The sequence below is a fragment of the Sminthopsis crassicaudata genome, chromosome 2 (assembly GCF_048593235.1).
Source record: "Sminthopsis crassicaudata isolate SCR6 chromosome 2, ASM4859323v1, whole genome shotgun sequence".
Classification (NCBI taxonomy): Eukaryota; Metazoa; Chordata; class Mammalia; order Dasyuromorphia; family Dasyuridae; genus Sminthopsis; species Sminthopsis crassicaudata.
This window is the reverse complement of record NC_133618.1, coordinates 513,594,718-513,620,947: the sequence shown is the minus strand read 5'-3', so window position 1 is coordinate 513,620,947 and position 26,230 is coordinate 513,594,718. Positions and strand designations below refer to the sequence as shown.

Here is a 26,230-nt window from a genome sequence, read left to right as displayed (position 1 = left end):
AAGAGCCTTAAATTGTTAGTTTTCAGTAATTTTGCCACAACTCCAAAAAAGCTGAATTATAAATTTACTTAGCATATAGATGGACAGGTTTTTAACTACTCAATCTAAATTATGGAGACTATTAGGCTTTTCTGTGTGTTGATAGAGAATGGTGAAAATTTTGTCTCTTCAGTTGCCTATCTCTTTAGTTGACACAAATAATTTAAATTATTCTAAATTGTAAAAAGGCTTATGAAATCCGCATACATTGTAGCTATAAATGTTTTTTCTCACTAGTATTTTATTTTTCCAAATACACATTAAGATAGTTTTCAGCATTTCATTTTTGTAAGATTTTGTATTCCAAATTTCTTTCCCTTCCTCCCTTACCATGACCACAAGTATTATGGACCAGAACTCTGAACATGAAACAAAGGATTCTTACAAGGGACTAAATCAGTGGAATTGATAAAGACAATAGTTATCTAATTTAGCATGGTTCAGAATGATTGATATAATCCTACAAGATGTTATGGGCCAGAACTTGAAACAAGCTATTAAGTGGAATTGAGGAGACAATGGCTAAATCTAGTTTAGCATTGATTTATCCCTGCAACAAATAATGATTTCCTAGTGATATAATGATTGGTGTATACTCAGTGTGTAGCATATAAGGTAGAAACCTCAGCCAGGGAGAGTCAGAGATTCAGAGACAAGCGGGCTGAAGGCTGGAGCACAAACCCTTAGACTCAGACAGATTCATCCCATCTCACACTGCCTTAGTGGCAGGCTCTTCTCCTTTGCTTCTCCACTGAAACCAAGACTCCAGAAGGCCTCCAGACAACTAGCCGAGTCCCAAGTGAAGGAGATAAGACTTTGAAAGAGACAATAAAGGATTTGGACTTTAACCCCTGAACTGCAAGGAAGGCTGCTCTTAGAGACCCCAAGAAAACCTCAACAGACAACATTACATTTTAGAGAGAACATTACTCACAAACATTCTGATAAAGATTAATAACCATGTACAATCTTTTAAACTATAATTCTTGCTAACATTTATGTAAGATAAAACATCAAGTTGGATTGTATCAGTTTGAACTGGATGGTTAGAATTAAGATTGCACCTAATTCCTTCTATTGCTACTTTGTGAGACACACAGCCCATCATATTTTTTTAGATGTTTCTTCCATTGTGCTTTCTTCCTGTTTTATTCTTTTGTGTTGTACTCTGAGATTCTTATTCTTTCTGTTGTTTTTTACAGATTGGTGAGGAAATGAGCCAGAATAGCTTTATAAAGCAATATCTGGAAAAGCAGCAGGAACTTCTCAGGCAGCGACTGGAACGAGAAGCTCGAGAAGCTGCAGAACTTGAAGGTAACCTTAGATTGTCAGCCTCTTTCTTTTCTAGGAGATAAAAGAAAATGAGTTTTTCATATCGATAGGTTTTTCTGACAATACTGTTTCACTAATAAGTATTACAGGTTGGAATTTCTACTTTTTGTCTCTGACCCATGAGACTAACCACTTACTTTTTGTCAGAGAAAGAAGTTTGAGTTGACTTATTTTCATTGGAACCATTCCATCCAGCAGATAGATCTGGAATAAAAGATGTCTGCTAGATAGATTGAGAGGGTATGTGTGTGTGTGAGAGACAGAGATTGTGTTCATAGCTTTTTGTCCTTCACTTCATTTCCACATGTTGAGCTGTTTCCCTCCCTTCCTTTCCCCCCCCCCCCCCCTTCTGTGCTTTGTAGAAGTCTCAGCCTAGTCAGAGAACAAGATGATCCATCCTGAGGGAGTGGTTTCCTTGCTGCCTCCTGTGTTTCAGGGCAGCTTGGAGACACCACACCTAGAGGTCAGTAGATACTCAGCTAGTATGCATCTTTCCCCTCTGCACTGCAAAGCTGATGGGGCTGAAGTTATTATCCCGCCCTTTTTTTTTTTTTTTTTTTAAATAAGGCTGCATGACAATTGCAGGGAAATTCTAACTACCTTATCTTATAGAATTCGTGTCCCTTTGATTCTGCTTTCATTTTATTTCTGTTTTACTTTTTTTAAAGTTTGGGGTGTATGTATTTTTTAAAATAAATCATCTTAGCCACCTCTATCCTGAATTTAGTTAGTAATCATAGCAATACTATTAGAACTCACACCTGTCACCTCACATCCAGCTTTCCTTCCCAATAAGTATCTTACAGTAGTTTTCTGAGTTTTCACCATCATTAATTAATGTCATCAGAATTCATTGTGTGTCTTGTACCTAATAAGATGCTATCAATGAAAGTTATTTAAGCCTGGTCATTTCCAGCTATGTATGTTGGCAGTTAAAGACAAATGCTTTCATGATAACTCGGGTTAGTATAAAGTATATATATAGATAATAAGATAAAAAACTAATATGTGAATAGTAAAATATTATCATTTTATATAAACTTTGATTAAGTGTGTCTAAGGATAGGTTGTGGACAATGGATGGAGCATTGGGCTTGGAATCAGGAAGACTCATCTGCCTGAGTTGAAATGTGACATTTTATCAAGACACAGCTGTGTGACCTGGGCAAATCACTTAATCCTGTTTGCCTTAGTTCCTCATCTGTAAAGTGAGCTGGAGAAAGAAAGGACAAATCTGGAGAATCCCAAATGCATTCATGAAAACACAACTGAATAACAATGAACAGAAGCCAAAGACATAATGATAAGGGAACTCCCTACCTATGCATTGGTATAGTGGATAAAACCCTCAACTTGAAAGTTAGCTTAAAAGATTTGAATTAGAATTTTTCTGGAGATATTTAATCAACTATGTGATTAAGAGAAAATCATTTAACTTTTCTTACCTTTCTCATCTGTGAAATGCCTCACAGATTTGTAATGAACAAAATGTTTTTTCAAACCTCAAAATGCTAAATAAAAGTTTATTGGTTTTAGATTAGATAAAGTGATGGGAAATAGTCTTCTGGTCTAAGAAGGTTTCATAGAAGTAAGATTTTAGGAATTTTTTAACTATGAGAATGTTTGGTAGACTAGAAGAAGGGAAGGACATTGCAAAGATAAAACACTGTTTTGAAGAAGGATCTGATACAGAAGTAGATTATTAAAAGAGCCTCTAAGCCAGCAACAACAATTGTTTCTTATTGGTAATTAAAATGACACATGTTTAGCTAAATTTTAAAGCCAACTTAAGAGTTCAGTTCAGCTCATATCCCACAATTTAGCTCAATTGGAAAGCAGTTCTTTTTGACAACTTAATAGGTTCTTTTAAAATCCTAGGCTCTTCTCATTATTTGGCAAATTTTATCCTTGATCATACTGTACTTTTAACTGAAGTCTTTCAAGTGGAAGTAACCGTCTACTAAATCATACATAGAATTTTTTTTTCTTTTTAAATGTTTTATTGAGTCTCTTTTGCTCCTTTAAAATTTTTTTTTTAATTCTGAACTTAAACATGAAAAACAATATTTTCATGAAGAAAGCAAAACAGAAAAGGATTATATATGGAACTGCAAGTGTTTAATACGTGCAACTTGTTTTTTTTAAAAGGTATATAATAAATTAAGCATGTTACTTTTATAACTGTCATCCTTGTCTGTGCTTCCTTCTGAACTTCTTTGTTCTCTGCATTTTTTGAAATGTTTCAATGACCCTCTTTTCTTTTTTTTCTTTTTTTTTGGCAACATTATTGCTAGCAACCTTTTCCTCTCAACCTCCCCTCCTCTTATTAAAAAAAAAAAAAAAAGAAAAACACAACTGCTGTTACAAAAAAGCATATTCAGACAACTAATTCACATTTTCCTTGTCCAAAAAATGTCTTATTCTGCACCTTGAGTCAGCAGTTATTTTTATTGGTAGGTACCATGTTTCAAATTTGGTTCCTCTGGAATCATGAGTGATCAGTGAGCACTTTGACAAATTCTCAAATCTTTCAGAGTTGTTTTTCTTTACAGTGTTGTTGTTAACTGTATAAAATTATCCTCCTGTTACTGTTTACTTGACTTTGCATAAGTTCATATATATTTTCCTGTATTTCTCTGAAACTATCTCCTTTTTTATTTCTTAGAAATTTTTAATTTGTTCAACCTTTCCTCACTTGATAGCCATTTTCTTAGGATCCAGTTCTTTGCTGCAACAAGAGCTGCTATGAGTATTTTTATAGCCCATGAGAGTTCTTTTCTAATCTCTCTGGGACGTAGACTTACTAATGGTATCACTATGTCAAAGAATATGTATGCACAGTGTATATACAGAAAGTTCCAAATTGCTTTCTAGAATTGCTGGACCATTTCATAACTCAATCAGTAATATATCAGTTTGCCCATCTTTTCACAACTATTCTAGCAGTTGTTTTCCCTCCTTTTTTTTTTTTTTTTGGAACATCTTTGCCAATCTTATAAGTATGAAGTAGAATCTTAAGAGTTATTTTAATTTGCATTTCTCTAAGTATTAATGATTTGGAGAATTTTTTCATGCCAGTTTTTTTTTTCCTTCTTTTTTTTCTTATTAATTTTATAATTATAACTTTTTTTGACAGTACATATGCATGCATAAGGTAATTTTTTTTACAGCATTATCCCTTGTACTCCCTTCTGTTCCGAATTTTCCCCTCCTTCCCTCCACCCCCTCCCCTAGATGGCAGGCATTCCCATACATATTAAATATGTTATAGTATATCCTAGATACAATATATATTTGTGCAGAACCAATTTTTGTTGTTGTTATTGTTGCAAAGGAAGAATTGGATTCGGAAGGTAAAAATAATCTGGGAAGAAAAACATAAAATGCAAACAGTTTACACTCATTTTCCAGTGTTCCTTCTCTGGGTGTAGCTGATTCTGTCCATCATTGATCAACTGGAAGTGAGTTGGATCTTGTCTATGTTGAAGACATCCACTTCCATCAGAATACAGTCTCATACAATATTGTTGTTGAAGTACATAATGATCTCCTGGTTCTGCTCATTTCACTCAGTATCAGTTCATGTAAGTCTCTCCAAGCCTCCTTGTATTCATCCTGCTGGTCATTTCTTACAGAACAATATCCTATAACATTCATATACCATAATTTACCCAAGCATTCTCCAATTGGTGGGCATCCATTCATTTTCCAGTTTCTATCCACTACAAAAAGAGCTGCCATGAACATTTTGGCGCATACAGGTCCCTTTCTCTTCTTCAGTATTTCCTTGGGATGTAAGCCCAGTAGTAGCACTGCTGGGTCAAAGGGTATGCACAGTTTGATAACTTTTTGGGCATAATTCCAGATTGCTCTCCAGAATGGTTGGATTCTTTCACAACTCCACCAACAATGCATCAGTGTCTAGAGGGCATTGTTAGAACCAGGAAAAATGTCATGATATAAAGGTTGAAAGTAGAAATGTACATGGCATTTTCAAGAAATGAAACTAATTTGTTTGGAGTAAAGGGTTCATTTTGGGGAGCAGTAAGAGATAAAGTTGGAAGTATTTGAAATTTTTAATGCTAAACTATAAAATCTATACTTTACTACTAGCTCTAGAGAATTATTCTTGAATATTGGAGAGTCAAAGATTTTTGAGTATATGAATGGTGTGAGCACATTGGAATACTATCAACTATGCTTTTGAGGTGAAAGTGAAAGATTAAAGGCATAAATAGAATGGAATAAAAAGGAATACATTATAGAAATGTTTTGCATAACATCATGTGCCCTCTCAGTGGGGGAGGGGGATGGGAAGGGAGGAAGGGGAGAAATCTGGAATTCAGGAGTTTTAAAAACAAATATTAAAAATGGTTTACATCTAACCAGGAAAAATAAAATACTAAGTAAATAATGATGATAATAAAAATGAACAAAATAGCAAGAAAAGATTTAGAGATCAGGGTTTTAGCAGTGTCTAATGGTAAGAGTTCACTGCTAGGCTATACTTGTCATCATCACTAGTGGAGAAAAAAATATATAGCCAGATTTCAGAAAAGCCTGGAAAGACTTAATAAACTTATGCTGAGTGATGTAGCAGAACCAGAAAATATTGTATACAGTAACAGCAAGATTGTGTGGTGATCAAGTGTGATAGACTTAGCTTTTCTCAACAATTTGGTGATGCAAAGCAATTCCAGTAAACTTTGAATGGAAAATGCTATCCACATCCAGAGAGGGAACTATGGAGACTGAGTATGTATTGAAGCATACTGGTTTCATCTTTTTTTCCTTCGTTTTTTTTTTTTTTTTATTTTTGTTTTTTTGTTTTCCCCTTTGTTCTGATTTTCCTCTCCCAACATGATTCGTATGGATATACGTAAAATATATATATACATGTATAATCTTAATTTTTTTTTTTTTTTAAAGGATAGCCAGGAATCGTGAAGAGAGCCAAATAATGAAATACATACATATTTGGTAGTGAGTGGTAGGGTACTCCCAACATTTCTTTCAGTTGTCTTTCAAGCTGTAAAATTATTATCTCTGAACATAAATTTTAGAATAGGTTCAGCATTTGTTAGAAATCTTTTGTGAAGCATTAATAATATAGAGCTCTAACAATTCCTGACGGAATCAGTGTTAATATCAGGATTATATCCAGACCATAGTTTTGTTCAGGTCTTAAAGTTGTAAATCTGGCACAAGAGAGATTTTTTAAAGGATGTTTTGGTTGTTGATAATAGAGATTATTTATAGATTTCCAGAGATTTTTGATGATTCTTGATTTAAAGATATGTTGTAATAAACATATAGTTTGCAGACCAATCCGATGAGTTTTTACTTAGTCTTCATATTTATCATTCTGATAATTTGCACCCTTAACCGTCATCAAAAAGTCAGATGTTTGTCAATATGCTAATCAGGTTATATTGATTCAGATGCTGTCAGCATACAGATATTTATCTCCTATGTATATATTATAAGGGAAAATCCTCTTTAAAAAAATTCAGGTTTTACTTTAAAGGTGTAAATTTCTTTTCCTCAAAAAATTTTCTGGATATTTAGGGAGCCTATTTTTCTCATGATGCCTCAAAAGTAGTTGTGATCTCTGTGAACTATCGTCTATTTCCCACTAATCAATTTATAAGAAAATCCCTTTTTCCTTACTTAGTTCAGTTAACAGAAGGTTGGAATTTTTCTGAAAGAACTTTTCCCAGGAAATATAGGGAAATAAGGGAATAAGTAATTATTTAGCATCTGCTGGGTATCAGTTACTGGACTTAGCTCTTTATAAGTACTATCACATATAAAACTCATATGATAATATAAGATAGGTGTTCTTCTTATCCCTATTTTCTAGTTGAGGAAACAAAGACAAACACATTAAGGGCCTTGCCCAGGGCCATGTAGCCAGTAATAATTGGTGGCCAGTTTCAGGTCTTCCTGAGTTCAAATAAAAGGAAAATAAAACAAAGACAGAATGAAGCTATAAATTTGTAGATTATAGCTTTCTTAACTGTAGGCAAGTGACACATTGTACTACCAAATAGCTTCATAGGCATGTGTGCTTTATTCATTTCTTTAAGTCCTGACTGGTGATAATGCTGGCGAATGTTAGGCCACACTACTTACATTTCTTGCTTAAAATAGATGTCAGTGGGCATTATTGCTAGTATCTAGTTAAATTTTTGTGCTTCACAGAGTCTGATTCCTATTTTTTCCTAGTTATGGGTCTTTCAGTTGTCTGTTATTTAACCACACTGTCTCTTGTCAATGCAGCCTAATTCCTGTACTGGCTAAGAAATCATTTACCTTTCCCATTCCCAAAGATTCTTTCCCCAACTTTCAAAGGTCACTGCACTAATATTACAGTAGTCTTCATCACTCTTTTTGAATTCCATAGACTTGAAGAAATTATGACCTTCACCACATTTCCTGATCCATTTTTCTTTTATTTGCTTGTTCTGTAACATATTCATCAACTACTTGGTTTCCCTCCCCTCCCCCCTTGTGGCTGGGGTTAAGTGACTTGCCCAGGGTCACACAGCTGGGAAGTGTTGTGTCTGAGAACAGATTTGAACTTGGATCCTCCAGAATTCGAGGCATCAACTACTTGTTAAATCTGGTTCTACTCCTTGTTACCATTCAGCTTCCTCACACCTTTTCCTAAGCTGGCATTTCATCCTAGTGTCATAAACAGCTCAGCCCCAGGCAGCTCCTGTGACATCTTTCCCAGGTGAAGCCCCTAAGTTCCTTCTCATTCCAGAAGCAACCTTTTAATTCCTTATCTCATCCCATTGAGCTCATCTCCCTTTTAAATTCACCATTTGATTCCTGGTTTCTATTGGAGGGATGTGTCTAGTGCTTCAGTTAGTTTGTGGACCAGTGGTAACTGGCAAGTTATTGGTACAGTACAGTCACTAGCAAGTCACCAGACCCATCTGCTTCTTCAGCTTCTTTTTAACTCTTCACTTTGGTGCTCTTCAGATCTTCCAGAGACTGTCTTTACAATGTTATTTTATAGGTTCAGAGTTGTCACACAAAATTGAATAAGAAGACAGGTTATAGAGCTCAGCTCAGCCATTTAGTGTATGGGAGAGTGGATGTGATCTTGAATAAGTCAATAACCTCTCAACTTCAGCTACTGATCTGAAAAGGAGGAATTTCTATCTGCACTGTCATCACAATATTAGGAATATTAAATGAGATAATATAGAAGAAAGAATTTTTTAAATTGTGAAGTACTTTATAGATGTATAATTTAACAATAACACATTTTGGTAAAAAATGACTTATTTAACTTACATAAAAAATAACAGCTAGTTTTTATAAAGCACTTTAAGGTTTATAAAGCACTTTTTAACCTTGAGAGGTTGGTGCTATTATCCCTATTTTACAGAAGAGGAAACTAAGATAAAGTTTCTATGACTAGGCCAGTCAGGTGTCTAAAGTTGGAATTGAGCTCTGGTCTTTCTGACTCTGGGTTCAATAGTGCATACACTGTACCAACTATCTGCCTTTTCTAAATAAGGAGGGAAAATGAGTTTCCTCTCTTTTTTCACTTATCAAATCTCAATTATGTACATATTAACATTTCATTCTATCTGGTATTCAATTCATATGTTGTAGTTAGTTGACCTTGTACTTTTCCATAATTTTATAGATATATGACACATTCTTTTCCGGTCTTAACAAAGGGACTGATTAGATAACCAGTTTCTTTGCTATCTACTTTAGTAGCATTGCCTTGGATGTCATATTTTCTAATTTAAATTGTTCTGAGTTTTCATTGAAGATTATCATATAGCACTAATAATACTGGAATCTAGCAGATGGTTCTTAGAATCCCTCAAGGATTCGTCCACAGTTCATTCTTCTTAACCTTGGAAATTATAGGTGCAGGTAGTGTGAAGTTACAAGTTTCTAGTTTCTTCCTGTTGTGAAATTTGGCATCAGTCCTTCTTGAGACAATTCATATAGCCTGATTAGGAATTCTTCAGTAAATTCTCACAAATCTAAAAGAAGCTTTCTAGTCAAGTTGTTAGGACAATAAAATCAGGAAAAGAGAAGAGCTTAAGAGTTAAGGGGAATGGGGCAGCTAGGTGGTGCAGTGGTTAGAGCACCAGCCTTGAAGTCAGGAGGACCTGAGTTCAAATCTGGCCTCAGACACTTAATAACACTTGCTAGCTGTGTGACTCTGGGCAAGTCACTTAACCCCAATTGCCTCAGGGGGAAAAAAAAGAGTTAAGAGTTCCTACTGGGAAGTTTGATTTAAGCTACCATTAGTGTGGAAAGTAGTTTCAGTCTCAGCAGTGATATAGAAATAAGTTAACTATCATCCTAGAATATAATTATCTTTGGACTGTTTAATATACTGTTTCCTTAGGTGTGTTTGTAATTCTAGTTTATTAAAAAAACTTAGTACCATATTGACATTTTGAGGTATTTGAATTGAATCCAGCCTTTAGTTTTACAAATGAAGAAACAGGTGGCCAACTAGAATGTTAAGTGACTTGCCTAAAGTACATTTCCTTTGTACGAAAGGAAAGAACTTTTTGTCAGCTACATATAGGGTGGTTATACTGTGTGGTATCTATGTGGATCTATGTAAGCAAAAATGCATGTGCCATGACAATCTGTTTAAAACAAATTAGCAGTCAGTCAGAAGCAAAGGTTCACAGGAATAGCAGATTGACATGTAAAATTAAGAAAATTTTGTGCGTTTGAGTAATAAGGAAAACAAATGGAAACTTTCTGGAAGTTCATGTATATTTTTTGGAGTTAATTGCAGAGCAGAATTGCTTGTTTTTAAATATGTCCCAGCTTGGTCATATCACCTCTCCATCATAGGTTGCCATGCTTTATAGCTAAAGAATTCCTTAGGAGAAATGGTATAAAAGATGTCCCTAGAGAAATGTGTGACTAGAAACAAAGATAAGCTGATCATCCAGTGAGAATGAAGGAAAGATAAATAATGGACAGCTCATGGCCTCTGATAACCACATAATGCTGAGGAATCACACCTCTCCCCTCCCTCCTGCCCCCCAGCATGTTGGATGAGCAAGAGATCAGCAAGTTAGGTGGCTGGAAGTGGATTGCTTTAAATTGTTGGAAGAAGTACAACTTTTAAATAGTTCCTATTATGTGCAAGCACTGGGTTAAGTCCTTTATTAGCATAATGCCTGTCATATAGTAGATACAATCTAAAGACTCCTTTGCATTATCTTCACAGGATAATTGTCATTTTATAGTTGAAAAACTTGAGGCAAGCAGAGATTGAGTGACTTGGCCTGGATCACACATCTAGGAAGTCTTTAAGATACTATTTAAACTCAAGTTTTCCTGAATCCAAGTCCAGAATTCTATCCACTGTACTGCCTCGCCATAGAAATTAGATCACACATCCTTTGACTTATTTACAGAATCTGAATTGATTTGAGAATATTGTTTAAATGTTCAATAGGAACAGAGATGAGAACCCAGTTAGAAAACTCTTACAACTTTTTTGCAGCATATTTCTAGAGTCTGTACTAATACTGAAAAAAACAAAACAAAACAAATCAGTGTTTTCGTCTATCTGGCCAGGGTGGATTTCATGTTAGAATTAAATTCTATAAGGAAAGCAACAGTGGATAAAATCCTGACCTCATTTATTTTTCCTTTTGGTAGGAAAAAGCTGTTCCCTCTCTGAAGAGAAAGGTGAATCTGATGATGATAGACCAAGAAAAGGAGAAAGACGGTCATCCAGGGTGAGACAGGTGAGACCTCTTGATGCATACTATCTTTCCAAGAGAATAAAAATGCTTCTTGTCTAATAGAATGGCTTCTATTATACTGTGTGTATGAAGATATAGATAAATGACTTCAGGTTTAGCAAATATAATTAAGCACCCACTAAGTGCAACATACTTTGCTAAATGTTAAGGAAATATAAAAATTAAATGACAAATCTGCTCTCATGAAGCTCACAAACTAGGAGATTGTGATATAAAAGGAAAATATAAAATAATTCATGACAATAATTCATATCTTTAGATATAAGATTATATAATTGAAATTCTAAGAGCAAAAATAAATTCTTGACTGGGGTATGAAAAAGGATAAGAAAGGAAAGGCTTTATAAATATATCTTAAAAGGTGACGAGTTTCACAGGTGAAGATTTTTGGAAATTAAACAGGAAAGGCACAAAAGTGATATATGTATGAGTAGAATCATAAGTAGGGCAAAAAAGAGCAAATAGAGAGAGGACATAATGTTTTACCTTTGTCCTTTTCTAAGTTGATTTGGTGACACTTGCTTTGGATACAGTTTTTAGTCAGTAAATATTAAATGCCAATAATATGTCAGTCACTGTGCTAAGACCTGGGAATACAAATACAGAAGAAGAAGAAAAAAATCAGTCCCTCCCCTCAAGGAACTCTAACAATATAATGGAGGAAGATAATTCACAAAGCAAAAAATGTGAGAAGGAACAGCACTGGGGCAGGGGCATGGTGAAGTCAAAAGAATTCCAAAATGAATATTGAAGGGACAAGGAAGGGGAGTTGAGTTAATGATTCCACCATTCAAACCCAAGGACAGATGAAGTGTGAGTACCAAGACTGATTGAATCTTGCAGGATCATGAGACTTAATAATGAAGTTTCCTGGGATACAGTTAAGTCAAAGAATTGCAAAATTAGTATAGTTGGGAATGAAATTTCTATCCTGTATCCCCGCCCTAAAATCTTAAAATTGATTTGTGTGGTTAATGAAAGGCAGAAATTTTAAATGACACCATGATTTCAGAGTTGAGTGTTTGAGTAAAGAAATGAAAGTACCATTTACAGAAATAGGAAAGTCAGAAGGGGGATCAGTTTTGGGTAAAAAGAAAAGTTTGGTTTTGAATATGCTGAGCTTAAGATGCTAACTCTAGAAAGTGAAATGTGTGACTTAAGTCTTGGAAGAAAGGTCAAGATTTAAGACATAGACAAATTAAGACAACTCTGAGATACCACTACACACCTGTCAGATTGGCTAGAATGACAGGGAAAGATAATGCAAAATGTTGGAGGGGATATGGGAAAACAGGGACACTGATACATTGTTGGTGGAATTGTGAATACATCCAGCCATTCTGATTTGGAACAGTTATCAAACTGTGCATACCCTTTGATCCAGCAGTGCTACTACTGGGTTTATATCCTAAAGAAATACTGAAGATGAGAAAGGGACCTGTATGTGCCAAAATGTTTGTGGCAGCTCTTTTTATAATGGCTAGAAACTGGAAAATGAATGGATGTCCATCCATTGGAGAATGGTTGGGTAAATTATGGTATATGAAGGTTATGGAATATTATTTCTCTGTAAGAAATGACCAGCAGGATGAATACAGAGAGGTTTGGAGAGACTTACATGAACTGATGCTGAGTGAAATGAGCAGAACCAGGAGATCATTATACACTTCAACAACAATACTGTATGAAGATATATTCTGATGGAAGTGGATATCTTCAACATAAAGAAGATCCGACTCACTTCCATTGATCAATAATGGACAGAAACAGCTATACTCAGAGAAGGAACACTGGGAACTGAATGTAAACTAGTAGCATTACTGTCTTTCTACCCAGGTTACTTACACCTTTGGAATCCAATTCTTAACATGCAACAAGAAAATTGGATTTACACATATAGTATTTAGGTTACACTGTAACACATTTAATATGTATGGGGATTGCCTGTCATCTAGGGGAGGGAGTAGAGGGAGGGAGGGGAAAATTTGGAAAAATGAATACAAGGGATAATGTTATTTTAAAAAATTACTCATGCATATGTACTGTCAAAAAAAATTATAATTATTTAAAAAAAAAAAAAAAAAAAGAATGTTTGTGGCAGCCCTCTTTGTAGTGGCCAGAAACTGGAAACGGAGTGGATGCCCATCAATTGGAGAATGGCTAAATAAATTGTCATATATGAATATTATGGAATATTATTTTGTAAGAAATGACCAGCAGGATGATTTCAGAAAGGCCTGGAGAGACTTACATGAACTGATGCTGAGTGAAATGAGCAGGACCAGGAGATCATTATATACTTCAGCAACAATACTATATGATGATCAATTCTGAGAGATTCAATGAGATGAACCAAATCAATTCTGATAGAGCAGTAATGAACTGAACCAGCTACACCCAGCGAAAGAATTCTGGGAGTTGACTATAAACCACCACACAGAGTTCCCAATACCTCTATTTTTGTCCTTCTGCATTTTTTATTTCCTTCACAGGCTAATTGTACACTATTTCAAAGTCCGACTCTTTTTATACAGCAAAATAATTGTTGGACATGTATACATATATTGTATTTAACTTATACTTTAACATATTTGACATGTATTGGTCAACCTGCCATCTGGAGGAGGGGGAAAATTGGAATAAAAGGCTTGGCAATTGTCACTGCTATAAAATTACCCATGCATATATCTTATAAATAAAAACCTATTTAAAAAACAAACAAACAAACAAAACACTACACACCTGTCAGGTTGGCTGGAATGACAGGGAAAGGTAATGCAGAATGTTGGAGGGGATGTGGGAAAATAGGGACACTGATAAATTGTTGGTGGAACTGTGAATATATCCAGCCATTCTGGAGAGCAATTTGGAACTATGCTCAAAAAGTTATCAAACTGTGCATGCCCTTTGACTCAGCAGTATTGCTACTGGGTTTGTATCCCAAAGAGATCTTAAAGAAGGGAAAGGGACCTGTATGTGCAAGAATGTTTGTGGCAGCCCTCTTTGTAGTGGCCAGAAACTGGAAACTACATGGATACCCATCAATTGGAGAATAGCTAAATAAATTATGGTATATGAATATTATGGAATATTATCGTTCTGTAAGAAATGACCAACAGGATGATTTCAGAAAGGCCTGGAGAGACTTACATGAACTGATGATGCTGAGTGAAATGAGCAGGACCAGGAGATCATTATATACTTAAACAACAATACTTTATGATGATCAGTTCTGATGGACATGGCTCTCTCCAACAATGAGATGAACCAAAGCAGTTCCAATAGAGCAGTAATGAACTGAACCAGCCACACCTAGTGAAAGAACTCTGGGAGATGGCTATGAACCACTACATAGAATTTCCAATCCCCCTAATTTTGTCCGCCTGCATTTTGGATTTCCTTCACAGGCTAAATGTACACTATTTCAAAGTCCGATTCTTTTTGTTCAGCAAAACAACCATTTGGTCGTGTATACATATATTGTATTTAATTTATACTCTAATATATTTAACATGTATTGGTAGACCTGCCATGGGGGGAGGGGAAAAATTGGGGAAAAAAAGTTTTGGCAGTTGTCAACGTTGTAAAATTACCCATGCAAATATCTGGTAAATAAAAACTATTATTATTTAAAAAAAAAAAAAAAAAAAGATTTAAGGCATAGATTTGAGACTCTACCACATATAGCATTGAAGCATAGATAATTGCTCAGAAATTAAATTGCTTAGGGACAGCATGTAGAAAGAAGAGACCAAGGACAGATTCTTAAGGGAAAGATTAAGGAAGTTATTAGCAAATTAATCTTAAAAATTTAAAAGTAGGAGAACTAGGAAAGTATCATATGTTGCCGAAGACAAGGAAAAGAAAGGTAATTCAGTAAAACAGTGATCAGTAGTGTCTAAAACTATAGCAAAAAAGTAAAGTCATGGAAGATGAGAACTGAACAAAAGAAGGTTGTTGGGTTCAGCAGGAGAGAATTAGTAACCTTTGAGAAAGGCATTTCAGTTATTATTAGGCAAGCCAGATTTCAAGGCCTTAGCAAACGATTGATATTTTCTCTATCTTTGTAAAATTTTATTTCGAGTTCCAAATTCTCCATCTATGCTTTTCCCTTTTCCATTAAAAAGGCAAAAGTTTTTTTTTTTTTTTTCATTTTATATATATATATATATATATATATATATATATATAAGTCACACAAGTATTTCCACTGGAAGAAAATATTTTTAAAAATGCTTTAGTCCAAGTTCATCAGTTTTTCTCTATCTTTGTAAAATTTTATTTCAATTTCCAAATTCTCCTTCCATCCATGTTCCTCCCTTCCCCATTAAAAAAGCAAAAGTTTTTTTTTTTTTTTTTTTTCCATTATACATACAAAGTCATGCAAAATATTTCCACTGGAAGAAAATATAAAAACTATGCTTCAGTCTTAAGAGTTTTATCAGTTCTCTGGAGGTGGATAGCATTTTTCATCATAAATTAGAATTGTCATGGATCATTGTACTGATTGGAATTAAATCTTACAATTGATCTTTGCAATATTGCTGTTACTGTGTACAACGTTCTCCTAGTTCTGTTCATTTCACTCTGCATCAGCTCATAAGTCTTCCCAGGTTTTTTTGAAACCATTCTCCTTATCATATAAGTTCTAAATTGTTCTTCAGAATGGTTAAGACTAGTTTACACCTGTGTCATCAGTGCAATTGTGTCCCTATTGTCCTTTAAATATTTATCATTTTTTCAGTCTGATATGTATGAGGTGGTACTTCAGAATTGGTTTAATTTCTAGTTTTCTAATTGATTTAGAGTAATTTTCATATTATTTTCATTTTTTTTCCTTATAATTGAATTACTTTGATTTCTTATTCTGAAAACTGCCTGTTCATATCCTTTGACCATTTATCAATTGAGGAATGGCTCTCATTTTTAAAAATTTGCTTAGTTCCCCATATGTTAGAGAAATGAGGCCTATTATCTAAGAAATTTGCTATTAAATTTTCCCCCAGTTTCTGACTTCCCTTATAACTTTGGCTGCATTGGTTTTATTTGTGCAAAAAGCTTTTATTTTCACATAATCAATTACTCATTTTATCCCCCATACCCTCTATTTTCTATTTGGTTATGAACTCTTCCCTTATCTATTGATCAGACAGGTAATTTCTTCCATGCTCCCCTAATTTATTTATGATGTCACCCAAATTGTCAGTATTGCCAAAACAGCTTCTACTTAGAAAAGTTAATAGTAAGTTTTATAAATACTAGCTAATTGTAATCTCTAACACTGCACTACTACCTTTGCAATCTTTAGAATTATGATTGTATCACATATTTAATTAAAATGTCTGGTATAAAAAAATTAGCTTCACAGGGAGGAGGACTATAGTTAAAAATGAAATTTATGTAAAAATAAGATATATAAATTAAAAATTTTTAAATTTGGGCCTATTATTTCATTAGTAGGGAGCTATCAATAAGTAAATTACTGTATCAATACAGGTAAGCACTTTATAACTTTATAATCTTAAGAGAGCCACTTGGGGCATTAAAGTTAAATGACTTGCTCAGGGTCATAAAATCTAGTACATGTCTGAGGCAAGATTTAACTCAACTTTGAACTTCCTGACTCAAAGCTTAACTCATTATCCACTATGCCATACTACTTTTAAACAAAAACAAGATTTTTTATTTTTTATTTTATTTTATTTTTTTTAAGGAAATTGTTTAGCATTGTCATCACTTTCTATAGTACTTAAGGTCTTGGGTTTCTCCTCCAGGGTGTCTTTCTAGATTTCTTTTTTTTTTTTTCCCCTTCATAAGATCTGTTAGTAAGCACATGCAGAGCCAACATCTTTACTTATTATGTGGTGTGTTTTTTTGTTTTTTTAATTTTAGGCAAGAGCAGCCAAGCTCTCTGAAAGTAGCCAGGCTCCTGAGGAAGAAGAGGAACGGGAGACACCTTCCAGAAATCTGAGAGCCAGAGCAGATCGAAATGTGAAAACAGAGGAAGACGAAGAGGAGGAGGAGGAAGAAGAGGAAGAAGATGAAGAGGAGGAGGAGGAGGAAGAAGAAGAAATGCAAAAAGTTATTGAGCTGCCAGTTTTGAAACAGTTTCAAGAGGAAAAGGAGGAAACCAGAGCAGCATTTCAGGAGGTAATTGAGGGAGTAACCAAAAGCACAGGAATCCAGGAGCAAGAAGAGCTGGAGGGAGGAGGAAGAACAAGGGCCCAGGAAGTGGAAACTTGTCAGCTAGCCAGACTGCAGCAAGAGAAAGGTGTGAAAGCACCAGAAGTTGAAGTGAAAGAAGAGGAAGAGGATGAAGGAGAAAGAGAAGTAAAAGCTACAAAATTCCCAGAAGACAAACAAAAATCTCCTTCCCCACCTCGACTGACTGAAGATCTACTGAAGGTTTCTCTTAGGCCACAACCAGAACAAGTTACCAATGAGGAAGAAACTCCCCCACCCCTGCTGACCAAGGAAGCATCCACTCCACCAGTTCCAAGTGAGCCCCCCACTGGGGAAGAGACAGAGCTCTTGGAAGGCCCAGCCCCTCCTGACCTTACCCAAAGGTCTCCTCCCTGTGAAGAGGCTGAGGCCAAAGAATTACTTTTACCCCCACACACTGTCCAGGTGGGAGGAAGGCTGCCTTCCTTGCCAAGCCCTGCAGGCACCAAAGCAAAGTCTCCAACAGAGATAGCACAAGAAGGAAATTCCCTTCTTCCAATGGAAACAAGCACAGTGATTGCACCCCCAGGTGAGGAGGCTCTTCAAAGTGAGCCAGAACGTTCTGCTCCACTGATTGCTCTAAGAGCTGAGGAATCAAACCTAGGCAAGGTAAACACTGAGGTTCCCTCTGAACAACCCCCATCTTTGATTCAGAAGGAAAGTAAAGGAGAGTCTCCTACCCCTCTCTCAAGCCACAGGACTAAACGTTCAGCTGACTCATCCCCCTCCAGCCAGTCTTCATCATCTTCCTCCACCTCCCGATCAAGATCCCGCTCTCCAGACAGCTCAGGCTCTAGATCCCGCTCACCTCCCAGATCTAAGCAGAGAGATTCATCTTGGTCACGCTCTTGTTCCAACCCCCGTTCAGGAACCCAAGTAGGCTCCAGATCAACATCAGAGTCTAGGTCCCGTTCTCGTTCTCGATCTCGTTCAGCGTCTAGCAATAGTAGGAAAGTGAGTATATCAGAATTCAAGGTATTCTAGTTTCCATTTATATACCCTATAGTACTTGTTTTTTTATTATCAACATTATTTACATCCCTGACTTTATATCTTTATATTCTCTTTCTCTCAGTATCCAGCCTATTCCTATTTCTCACTTTGCATTTTGCTTTAGAATTCACTTTAAATTTCCTGTCCTATAATTTACACCTGGGTGGGTTCCTTTTTCATTCAGAACCCCTATCTAACTGAGTCTGATTCCATCTTCCAGTCTAAAGCAAGTTTGAGAATTCTAGAACATTGCTGACTATTGAATCAAAGAAGTTAGTAATTCTAACACTAAAAAGAACTTAAGGTAGTCAGATTAAAAATACACAGACTACCATTGGGGATTGAACTGTTTTAATTATAAGTTATTAGCTTAAATTTGGGATGAGACAGTAGAATAAGTTTTGAGGATCCCTTTATTAAGCTGAATAAATAGGAAGTAGAAAACTAGAGTATACCTTACTAGAACCAAACACTTGTGTTCTTATAATGTTCCCCACTCTGATTTCCTCAGTCTCGGAGCCCTGGAGTTTCCAGGGATAGCAGCACCAGCTACTCTCACACCAAAGATCCCTCTCCTGGGCAGGAGATTGCACCTCTCAGCAGTCCGTCAGTGCCACAGCAGCAGGTCCTTGAACCAAAAGAGAGGACTACCATCTCTCCAGCCTTTGCCCCAGTGAGGGGTGTGAGCCAGGCTGAACCAGTTGAGAAGCATAAGACCCAGAGGTTGAAGCCAGAGCGGGTAGGCTATGGTACTTCCTTACCAGAGGGCAAGAGATGATCACTATCTGTCTTTTAACTTAACAATTATGTAGTATTTTAGGATTTACAAAGCATTTTCTTCATAACATTGTGAGAGTAGATATTGTGAATGTTATTATTCCTATTTTTAAAAAGAAAAAAACTTAGGCTGAGAGTTTGTGCCTTGCTCAAAGTCACACAAATCTTACATATCAGAGCTGGAATTTGAACCTCATATATATATTAATATAGCTTTTTATTGACAGACCATATGCATGGGTAATTTTTCAACATTGACTCTTGCAAAAACTTCTGTTCAAATTTTCCCCTTCCTTCTCTCCACCCCCTCTCCTAGGTGGCAGGCATTATTTATACAATATACGTGTACATATTTATACAGTTTTCTTGTTACCCAAGAAAAATCTGGATTTAGAAAGGTAAAAATAATCTGGGAAGAATAACAAAAATGCAAGCAGTCCATACTCATTTCCCAGTGTTCTTTTGCTGGATGTAGCTGTGAACCTACTATTTTTAACTCTTTTAAGTCCAGTATTCTTTCTGTAAGCCATGCTGCTTGTACCTGAATTGAACTAGAATAGAGTGGATCCTTCTATTGAATTTTTGGACCTGAATGAGAGGAAGAAAAAGAGGGGAAAGACAGGGTTAGGAGCCTATGGAGGAAATGAAAGAAAGAACAGTAGGTATAATTTCAGTGTTCTTGAAACATGCTAGATTGTCATTTAAGTAACTTTAAAGTAGACTTGGTAAAGCAATTGGATTATATTGCTCATCTTTTAGAGCTCAGCTATCTCTTATAGAATTTCACAAGATAAAAACAATCTTTCCTTCATTCAGCAGAACCTATGGATTTGTTGCTCTCTTGAGCTATATGAGTTTTTCTCATCTCATCTTGGTGCTGACTGGAATGTAGAAAGGACTCTTTATCAGGGAGCTATTATGATCTTTCTTGAGTATATATAGAATTAGTGTGTTTTGGTCTTCTTTAGCTCACAAAAGTTAGCAGATTCTAATGTTTAACTGGCAAAATTATATCCATTTCTAAGAGCAAAAGTAGCCCGCCTTTCTGCTTTAGAACAGAATTGAAATTCATAACTCTGAGCTTCCTGCTTAGCTAATAAAAACCTCCAGTAAGATGCTGCTATAGAAATTGTCCAAGTTCCTTAAGCCATGTTCCACTTAGTGACCCACTTCTGAAGTGAAATGATGGTGTGATGTAGGATAGCTAGATGTTGGATATATTGAACTACCAGGGCAAAATATGCTCATCAGATACAGGTAAACTTCTGTTTGGCACTTAATATTTGAAGAACACTGTAATAAGGGAAATACAAAGTTAACTTTATAAACTGTGTGGTATTTTTGTTTTTTCTTGCTTTTTGACAGGGAAGCCCCAAAAAGTCTGACGTTGAAGAGGCAGAAGCACCTGCCATCATAGAGACCAGAGCCCCAGAGGTGCAGACCCTTCAGCAGCCAGCTCCAGGAAGCAGCCAGCACACTGTGTAAGTCACACCTTTGAACTGGATCCTCATGAATAACTGGAAATTGAGGATGTAATCTTGTTATTCCCCTAATTCATAAGAATCTAGTGTTGGACGGCTCTCTAGAAGTCAGATAATTCAGCTCCCTTCTTTTACAGAAGAGGATATTAAGGATTTTAATGCATGAGTTACTTGTTCAAGGTTATAATAGGAAGAATGAAGCTAGGATTTGCTTTCCTGAACTTTTGACTACACATCCAACTGTTCTTTTAACTGCGTCATCTGTGGAAGCAAAATTTTATCTGGACATGGTCTAGGTTGGTTTTACTGTGCTAGTAGCTACTACCAGAATTCCACAAAGAACTGTGGGAAGTGGTACTGAAAACAGGACAACTGAAAGTGGGGGTGGATATCACAACCAGCCATTTTTGTTAAGAGTCAGGCACCAGAGAGTTGTGCTTCTAAATTCAAGACCTAATCAGTCTTATTAAGATTATGAAATAAAGTATAAAGAAATAGCAATGTTTATATGAAGCCAGAATTTTATTTCTGAGAATTTAAGTATCTATTACTTTTGGGGATTGTTCAAAAACCTCTAGATTTGATAGTTGTTAACTAGCAAGTGTGATGCCAAACACTAGCTTTTAGGAACCATAGTTAATATTTTAATTTTAATAAGCACCAGAGTTCTAATGTTCCATTGATAGAACTATCTGATTCTGAGGTTGTAGAAAACTTAAGGGAATTTCAGTATTAGAAGAGGGATTTATTCATTTTTGCTATAATATTTCCTTGTCAAATAACAGCTATAGTATAGGGTGTTGCATTTTAGGAAAGACATTGACAAAATGAAGCATGTTCAGAATAGGATAAGATGAAAGAAGTGGGGATAAATAGCCCAAAGGGAGGAAAGATTGGGGCGTTAGAGAAGAGACAAAATCAGTTCTTCAGATATTATAAGGAGTTTTCATAGAAAGGAGAATTAGGTTTGTTCTGCTGAGATCCAGAGGTCAGAATCAGGAACAGTGAGCAGAAATTTCAGAGAAGCAGATTCAGACTTGATATGAAGAAAAAATTTCTAACAAGAGTTGCAATAGTCTTTTGAGGGAGGTAGTGGATTCATTCTCATTGGAGATTTTCAGGCATAGTATAGATGACTATTATAGGTTAGACCAACTAGCTGCCAATATATTTTGAACCTGAGATTTAGTGACTTTAAAGCTACTTGTTTTGACTTATCTGCATTTCTAGGTCTCATTAGTCTCATTAAAATAGTTGACATATGGAAGAAACTCAGTATTACTGATTACTGTTATAGATGTAGCAGCCATTTTGATGGATTTTTGCCTCACTTAAAGTCTAAGTGAAAGTGAAACATCAAGGGAATAAGTTACTCATTATGAAGACTGCAGTGTATGAATAACTTTTCAATGTAATACTTCAACCAAAATTTTTTCAAACCTATTTCCTTAAATTAACATGATGTCATTTCTTCCTAGGTCTGTAATAGTCAAATAATTTGTTTTTGAAGACTCTAAAATAATTTTTTTTTGCCTTTGATTGGGGACAGATGAATGATTTTAATGGCTTTATGTTCCATGTAGTTCTTGCTTTTGGATAAGACCCTATGTTAATGTCATCACTGCTATCATGCTATTAAGTTGCATCTACTGCCATCATGTGGCCATTAGATTTTATTTTTAAAACAGGATTGGCACCACTTCCTTTGAAAGATGTTTGTTTTTCCTTCTTTAAATGGGTGCATTATTCTCTGGAAAAGAGTTTTTTTCTTCTAGGAACATAAAGTGACAACCCATCGGATCCTGGAAGGTGTTAAGGATTGCTGGCCCCAGCTTACATCTCCAGTCAGGATATGGGGTTCCCTGTGCCCTATCAGTCTGGCGTACCCCATAAAGGGGTACAGCTTTTTATTTGTATAATTGCAACTTTGAAGTAGGTATTTATAAGCCTGGTGATAGTGGGCCCAGAAAACTGTTTCCTGTATTTGTTGAAGATCAAGTGATTTTTAGAATCCCAGATCTTGTCCTGGAAGGGTACTCTACAGAAAGATGAGGCAGGCAATTTATCACTTTGTTTTTGTTTTTGTTTTTTCTTTTACAATAGGAAGCCTTAAGCAGAGCTATGAGTCAATTCTGGATTCCCCCTCTCCCCCCAAGTAAAAGTGATTTTGACTTTTTATTCTAAACATGAAATCTTCAAATCAGTTTGAATTTGATGGGTTGATGGAGGAGGATAAAGGGTACCACTTGGGGCAAAGATGTTCTTGTCCATTGTTATCTAGGTAAGCTTTAATGCTGTGGTGTTTGGAGCACAGATTCAATATAGGCTTGAGGAGGGGACAGGAGTGAGGAAAGCACACCAAACATCTACTTCCTAACTTGTGCTCACCAGGTGGTCCATTCATCACTCTTAACAAAAAGACTTAAACTAAAAGCCTAAACTACATTATGTTGGCATTAGATTTGGTAAACTAATATTTCAGGTTTTTACCTACATCTATGGAGGAACTATTTTAAAGCAGTACAATACTTTCTGGGTATTCCTGGGCCTTTCATTCTTTCAATAGTCTTCTGGAACCATAACCAGTTTCATAGGAGGGATCAGCAATACTAAATGAAAACTTTATTCTTTCATGATTCATTTAAGCAAGTTAAGGAATTTCAGAAATGGAAGCTGTGCTGCTTCTTTAAAACATTAGAAAAACCAGTTGTCTTGCAAAATCCCCTTACTTCCTTGAAAGGGGCTGGCTTCCTCTATGGCTGCTATTTTGACTTTTGGCTACATTTTATTCAAGTAGGATGGACCTTTGATTGGGAGTGGAGATTCTCATTGATCAAGCAGGAGCGAGCAGGAGTCTCAGATCCCAATCCAGCTGAGATCTTTTTCCAAAATCCAGTCTTTCTGCCTATAAGTTAAAAAGAAGAAAAAAAAAGTTTCAAGTCATTTCAGTCTCAAATCTTGAGTGCATAGTTATTTCTTATCTTCATAATTTATCAGTTGATTTATCTCTGAACATTTTAAAGTATAATTTTTATTTATCTACAACTCAGTGGCAGTATTAGTGTAGCTGCCTGGCATCGTGTAGATCCACATTTTCTCTTCACGTGTATGAGAAAACCTCACAGATTAATCTAACCTCCCTAAGGTATTTGGGTCCCCTATTACCACATTTTGTCAAGAGATAGAATTGAATCATTTATTGTTACTCTTAATTTGATTTTGGAATATTAATTTTAGAGTTTAAAAGTTTAATTATTAATCTGGAATCCTTATTACCAAACCCTAGGGTCTTTCCATAGCAATTTTTTTCAGTTCCCTTGAATCGTTTGGAATAACTTTGGGGCTTGAGTTCCACCATGTGTATGTAGTGTGTTATTTTGTTTTTCCATTAACTAGTCCAAACTATTTATTTGAACTCCTATTTACATTTTTTTTTTCATTTCAGTTTGAACTCTTAACATGAATTTCCTACCTCCAGGTTACACTGTACTTTTCGTCTGGGCTTCATCTTACTATACTGTACCACTAATAATGGGTGGAAATACATAAAAGGGAGTTTTCACACTTTTAAGTTTATTAGGGATATTTGTAAATGAATGCAAAGGATAAAACATGTCTTTTTTTCCCCTAAGATATGAGTGGTACAGCAAAAGCTCACTAAAACAATCTTAGAGCTAAGGTTATGAGAGATTAGTCTACCACCTCACTTTTCAGGTTATGTTTTGTTTTCTTCTCATGAGGTTTTTGATCTCTTAACACATTCACAGAATTTATTCTAATAGGATAATCTGGGCATATGAAAAGCACAAACCTGCTGTGTCTTGAGAAGGATGGAGGGATGGTAAGAATTCCTACAGTTTTGAGGACAAGGGAGGAAGGACAGCACGATAACCTCACACTTTTAATACAGAATTCTTCCTTAAAGGAAGCTTTTTCTGGGGAAGGATATTACCAGTTGGAAAGTACCTCAGGACAGTAGGTGGTAATCTCAGCCCAGCTCAAAATGGAAGGTGTTGGAAGGTAATGATTTATATGGATATTCTGTATAAAATATTTTTAGGGAAATCCCTTGTATATATATTCAACAAGCATTTATTTAGCATCTACTTCATATCTAGATTGACGTCTTTGAAACCATCAATCACTTCATCATCATAATGTCAGAGAACTATCCAACTTTTAGAGTATCCCAAAAATTACCTGAATCATTTCAAATAAGATCTATATTAAATATTCACATATGAATTAATGTTGGCTAAGGCCTTTAAAAACCTGATTTAGGAAGTCTTCCAGCCAAGTAAAAGTGACAGATTGGTTAGATTGGTCATTGAGAAGCAGAGAGAAAGGAAGTGAGGCCTTTACTAGCTTTCCAGGTTATAGCCTAGAGTATCCTTCGCTGGGTATGGAGGAAGCCTCATTTCTGAGATTAAAAGTTTGGTGTTTGCAAGAGAGATGCTGGACTTGGGGTTACTCTTAGAAGCAGATCTTAAGGCAACGCATATTTATTGAATGCCTACCCATGCTTCATTTTGTCAAAAATAACTTCCACACTAAACCATTGTTATGGTGGTAATGATTCTGCTTGACTTTGTCTTCTGGACTTCAGGCTGCTCCTTCCTGTATAGCATAGGCTTTTCTTCTGCCTCATCCTTTTAACTTCACTTCATTCCTGGTCCCCTCTTAGTTATCATAAATCATTAGAGCTGGATGAGACCTTTCAAATGATCTATCCTGATGCCCTCATTTTGCAAATGAAGAAAACGACCCAGATGAGTAAAGGAATTGATTTAAGGACTGCAAAAGGAGTTGTAGAACTGGGACTAGAAGCTAGAGCATCTGACCCCCCCCCCTCCCAGTCACATTGCTCTCCCCTCAAATTGAGAGGAACAAGCAGCCTGGGGCCGAATATCTCTCACACTCAAGTCACTTAAAGGCTGCCTCAGTCTTTTTCTTTGCTTGTGTTTCTACCGTGAGGCAAAGATGGCATTATTAAAGCACTACCAAACAAAGTTTTGTCATCTCTTTAGAGACCCTATCTTTTTTCTCTTCCCTTCTCACTTTCCAGTAACCAGCTGTCCTTGAGAAAAGGGGTGGTGGGGAGTAACACATGGGCCTTACAGCTGCAAAGCTGACCTGTTCCCATGGTGACTCAGTAGTACAGTTAATTAACACCTCCCCCCCCCAACCCCTAGGATTCCGACTGGCTGATCTGGTTTCAGGTTCCACCCTGGGAGTGTGGGGGAGGGGAGCTATGGGTGTGTGGTGGGAGGGGGAAGACAGTGAGACTCCTGCTTATATCCTATCTATCCATATCTGCTTCATCCCTGGCTTTGTTGCCTTGTTCTTCACCCATCTCTTTTATCCAATTCTTTCTCTTCCTCGTCCTCTGGAAGCTTCCAAGTAAAGTAAGCAGCATTAACTTTCGATGTTTTCCCCGCCTTCGGCCCTTCTCCTGAGGACTAGGAGAGAGTAGGCCTCCCCCTGGGGTCAGCCCCTGGTAGCCATTGTAACTCGAGTGAGTACCGAAGGGGGAAAGGCCAGGCCTCTTCAGCCAACCCCGAGCGAGTTCCCCGTGGCCTGCTTTGCCTAAGGAGAAGAGCCTCGATC

At 36.2% G+C, this 26,230-nt stretch overlaps 1 protein-coding gene across 3 annotated transcripts in view; it reads left to right on the top strand.

The window, feature by feature from the left end:
- Nucleotides 1-26,230, top strand: part of ACIN1 (apoptotic chromatin condensation inducer 1) — a 39,518-nt gene that overhangs the window by 3,099 nt on the left and 10,189 nt on the right. For 2 of the 3 annotated variants that reach the window (XM_074294254.1, XM_074294253.1), the window contains exons 3-7: nucleotides 1,242-1,353; nucleotides 11,044-11,132; nucleotides 17,043-18,326; nucleotides 18,877-19,104; nucleotides 20,508-20,623. In XM_074294254.1, coding sequence (XP_074150355.1) covers nucleotides 1,242-1,353; nucleotides 11,044-11,132; nucleotides 17,043-18,326; nucleotides 18,877-19,104; nucleotides 20,508-20,623 — 1,829 coding nt within the window. The remainder of the gene's footprint in view (nucleotides 1-1,241; nucleotides 1,354-11,043; nucleotides 11,133-17,042; nucleotides 18,327-18,876; nucleotides 19,105-20,507; nucleotides 20,624-26,230) is intronic. The other variant, XM_074294255.1, reaches the window with a different exon arrangement.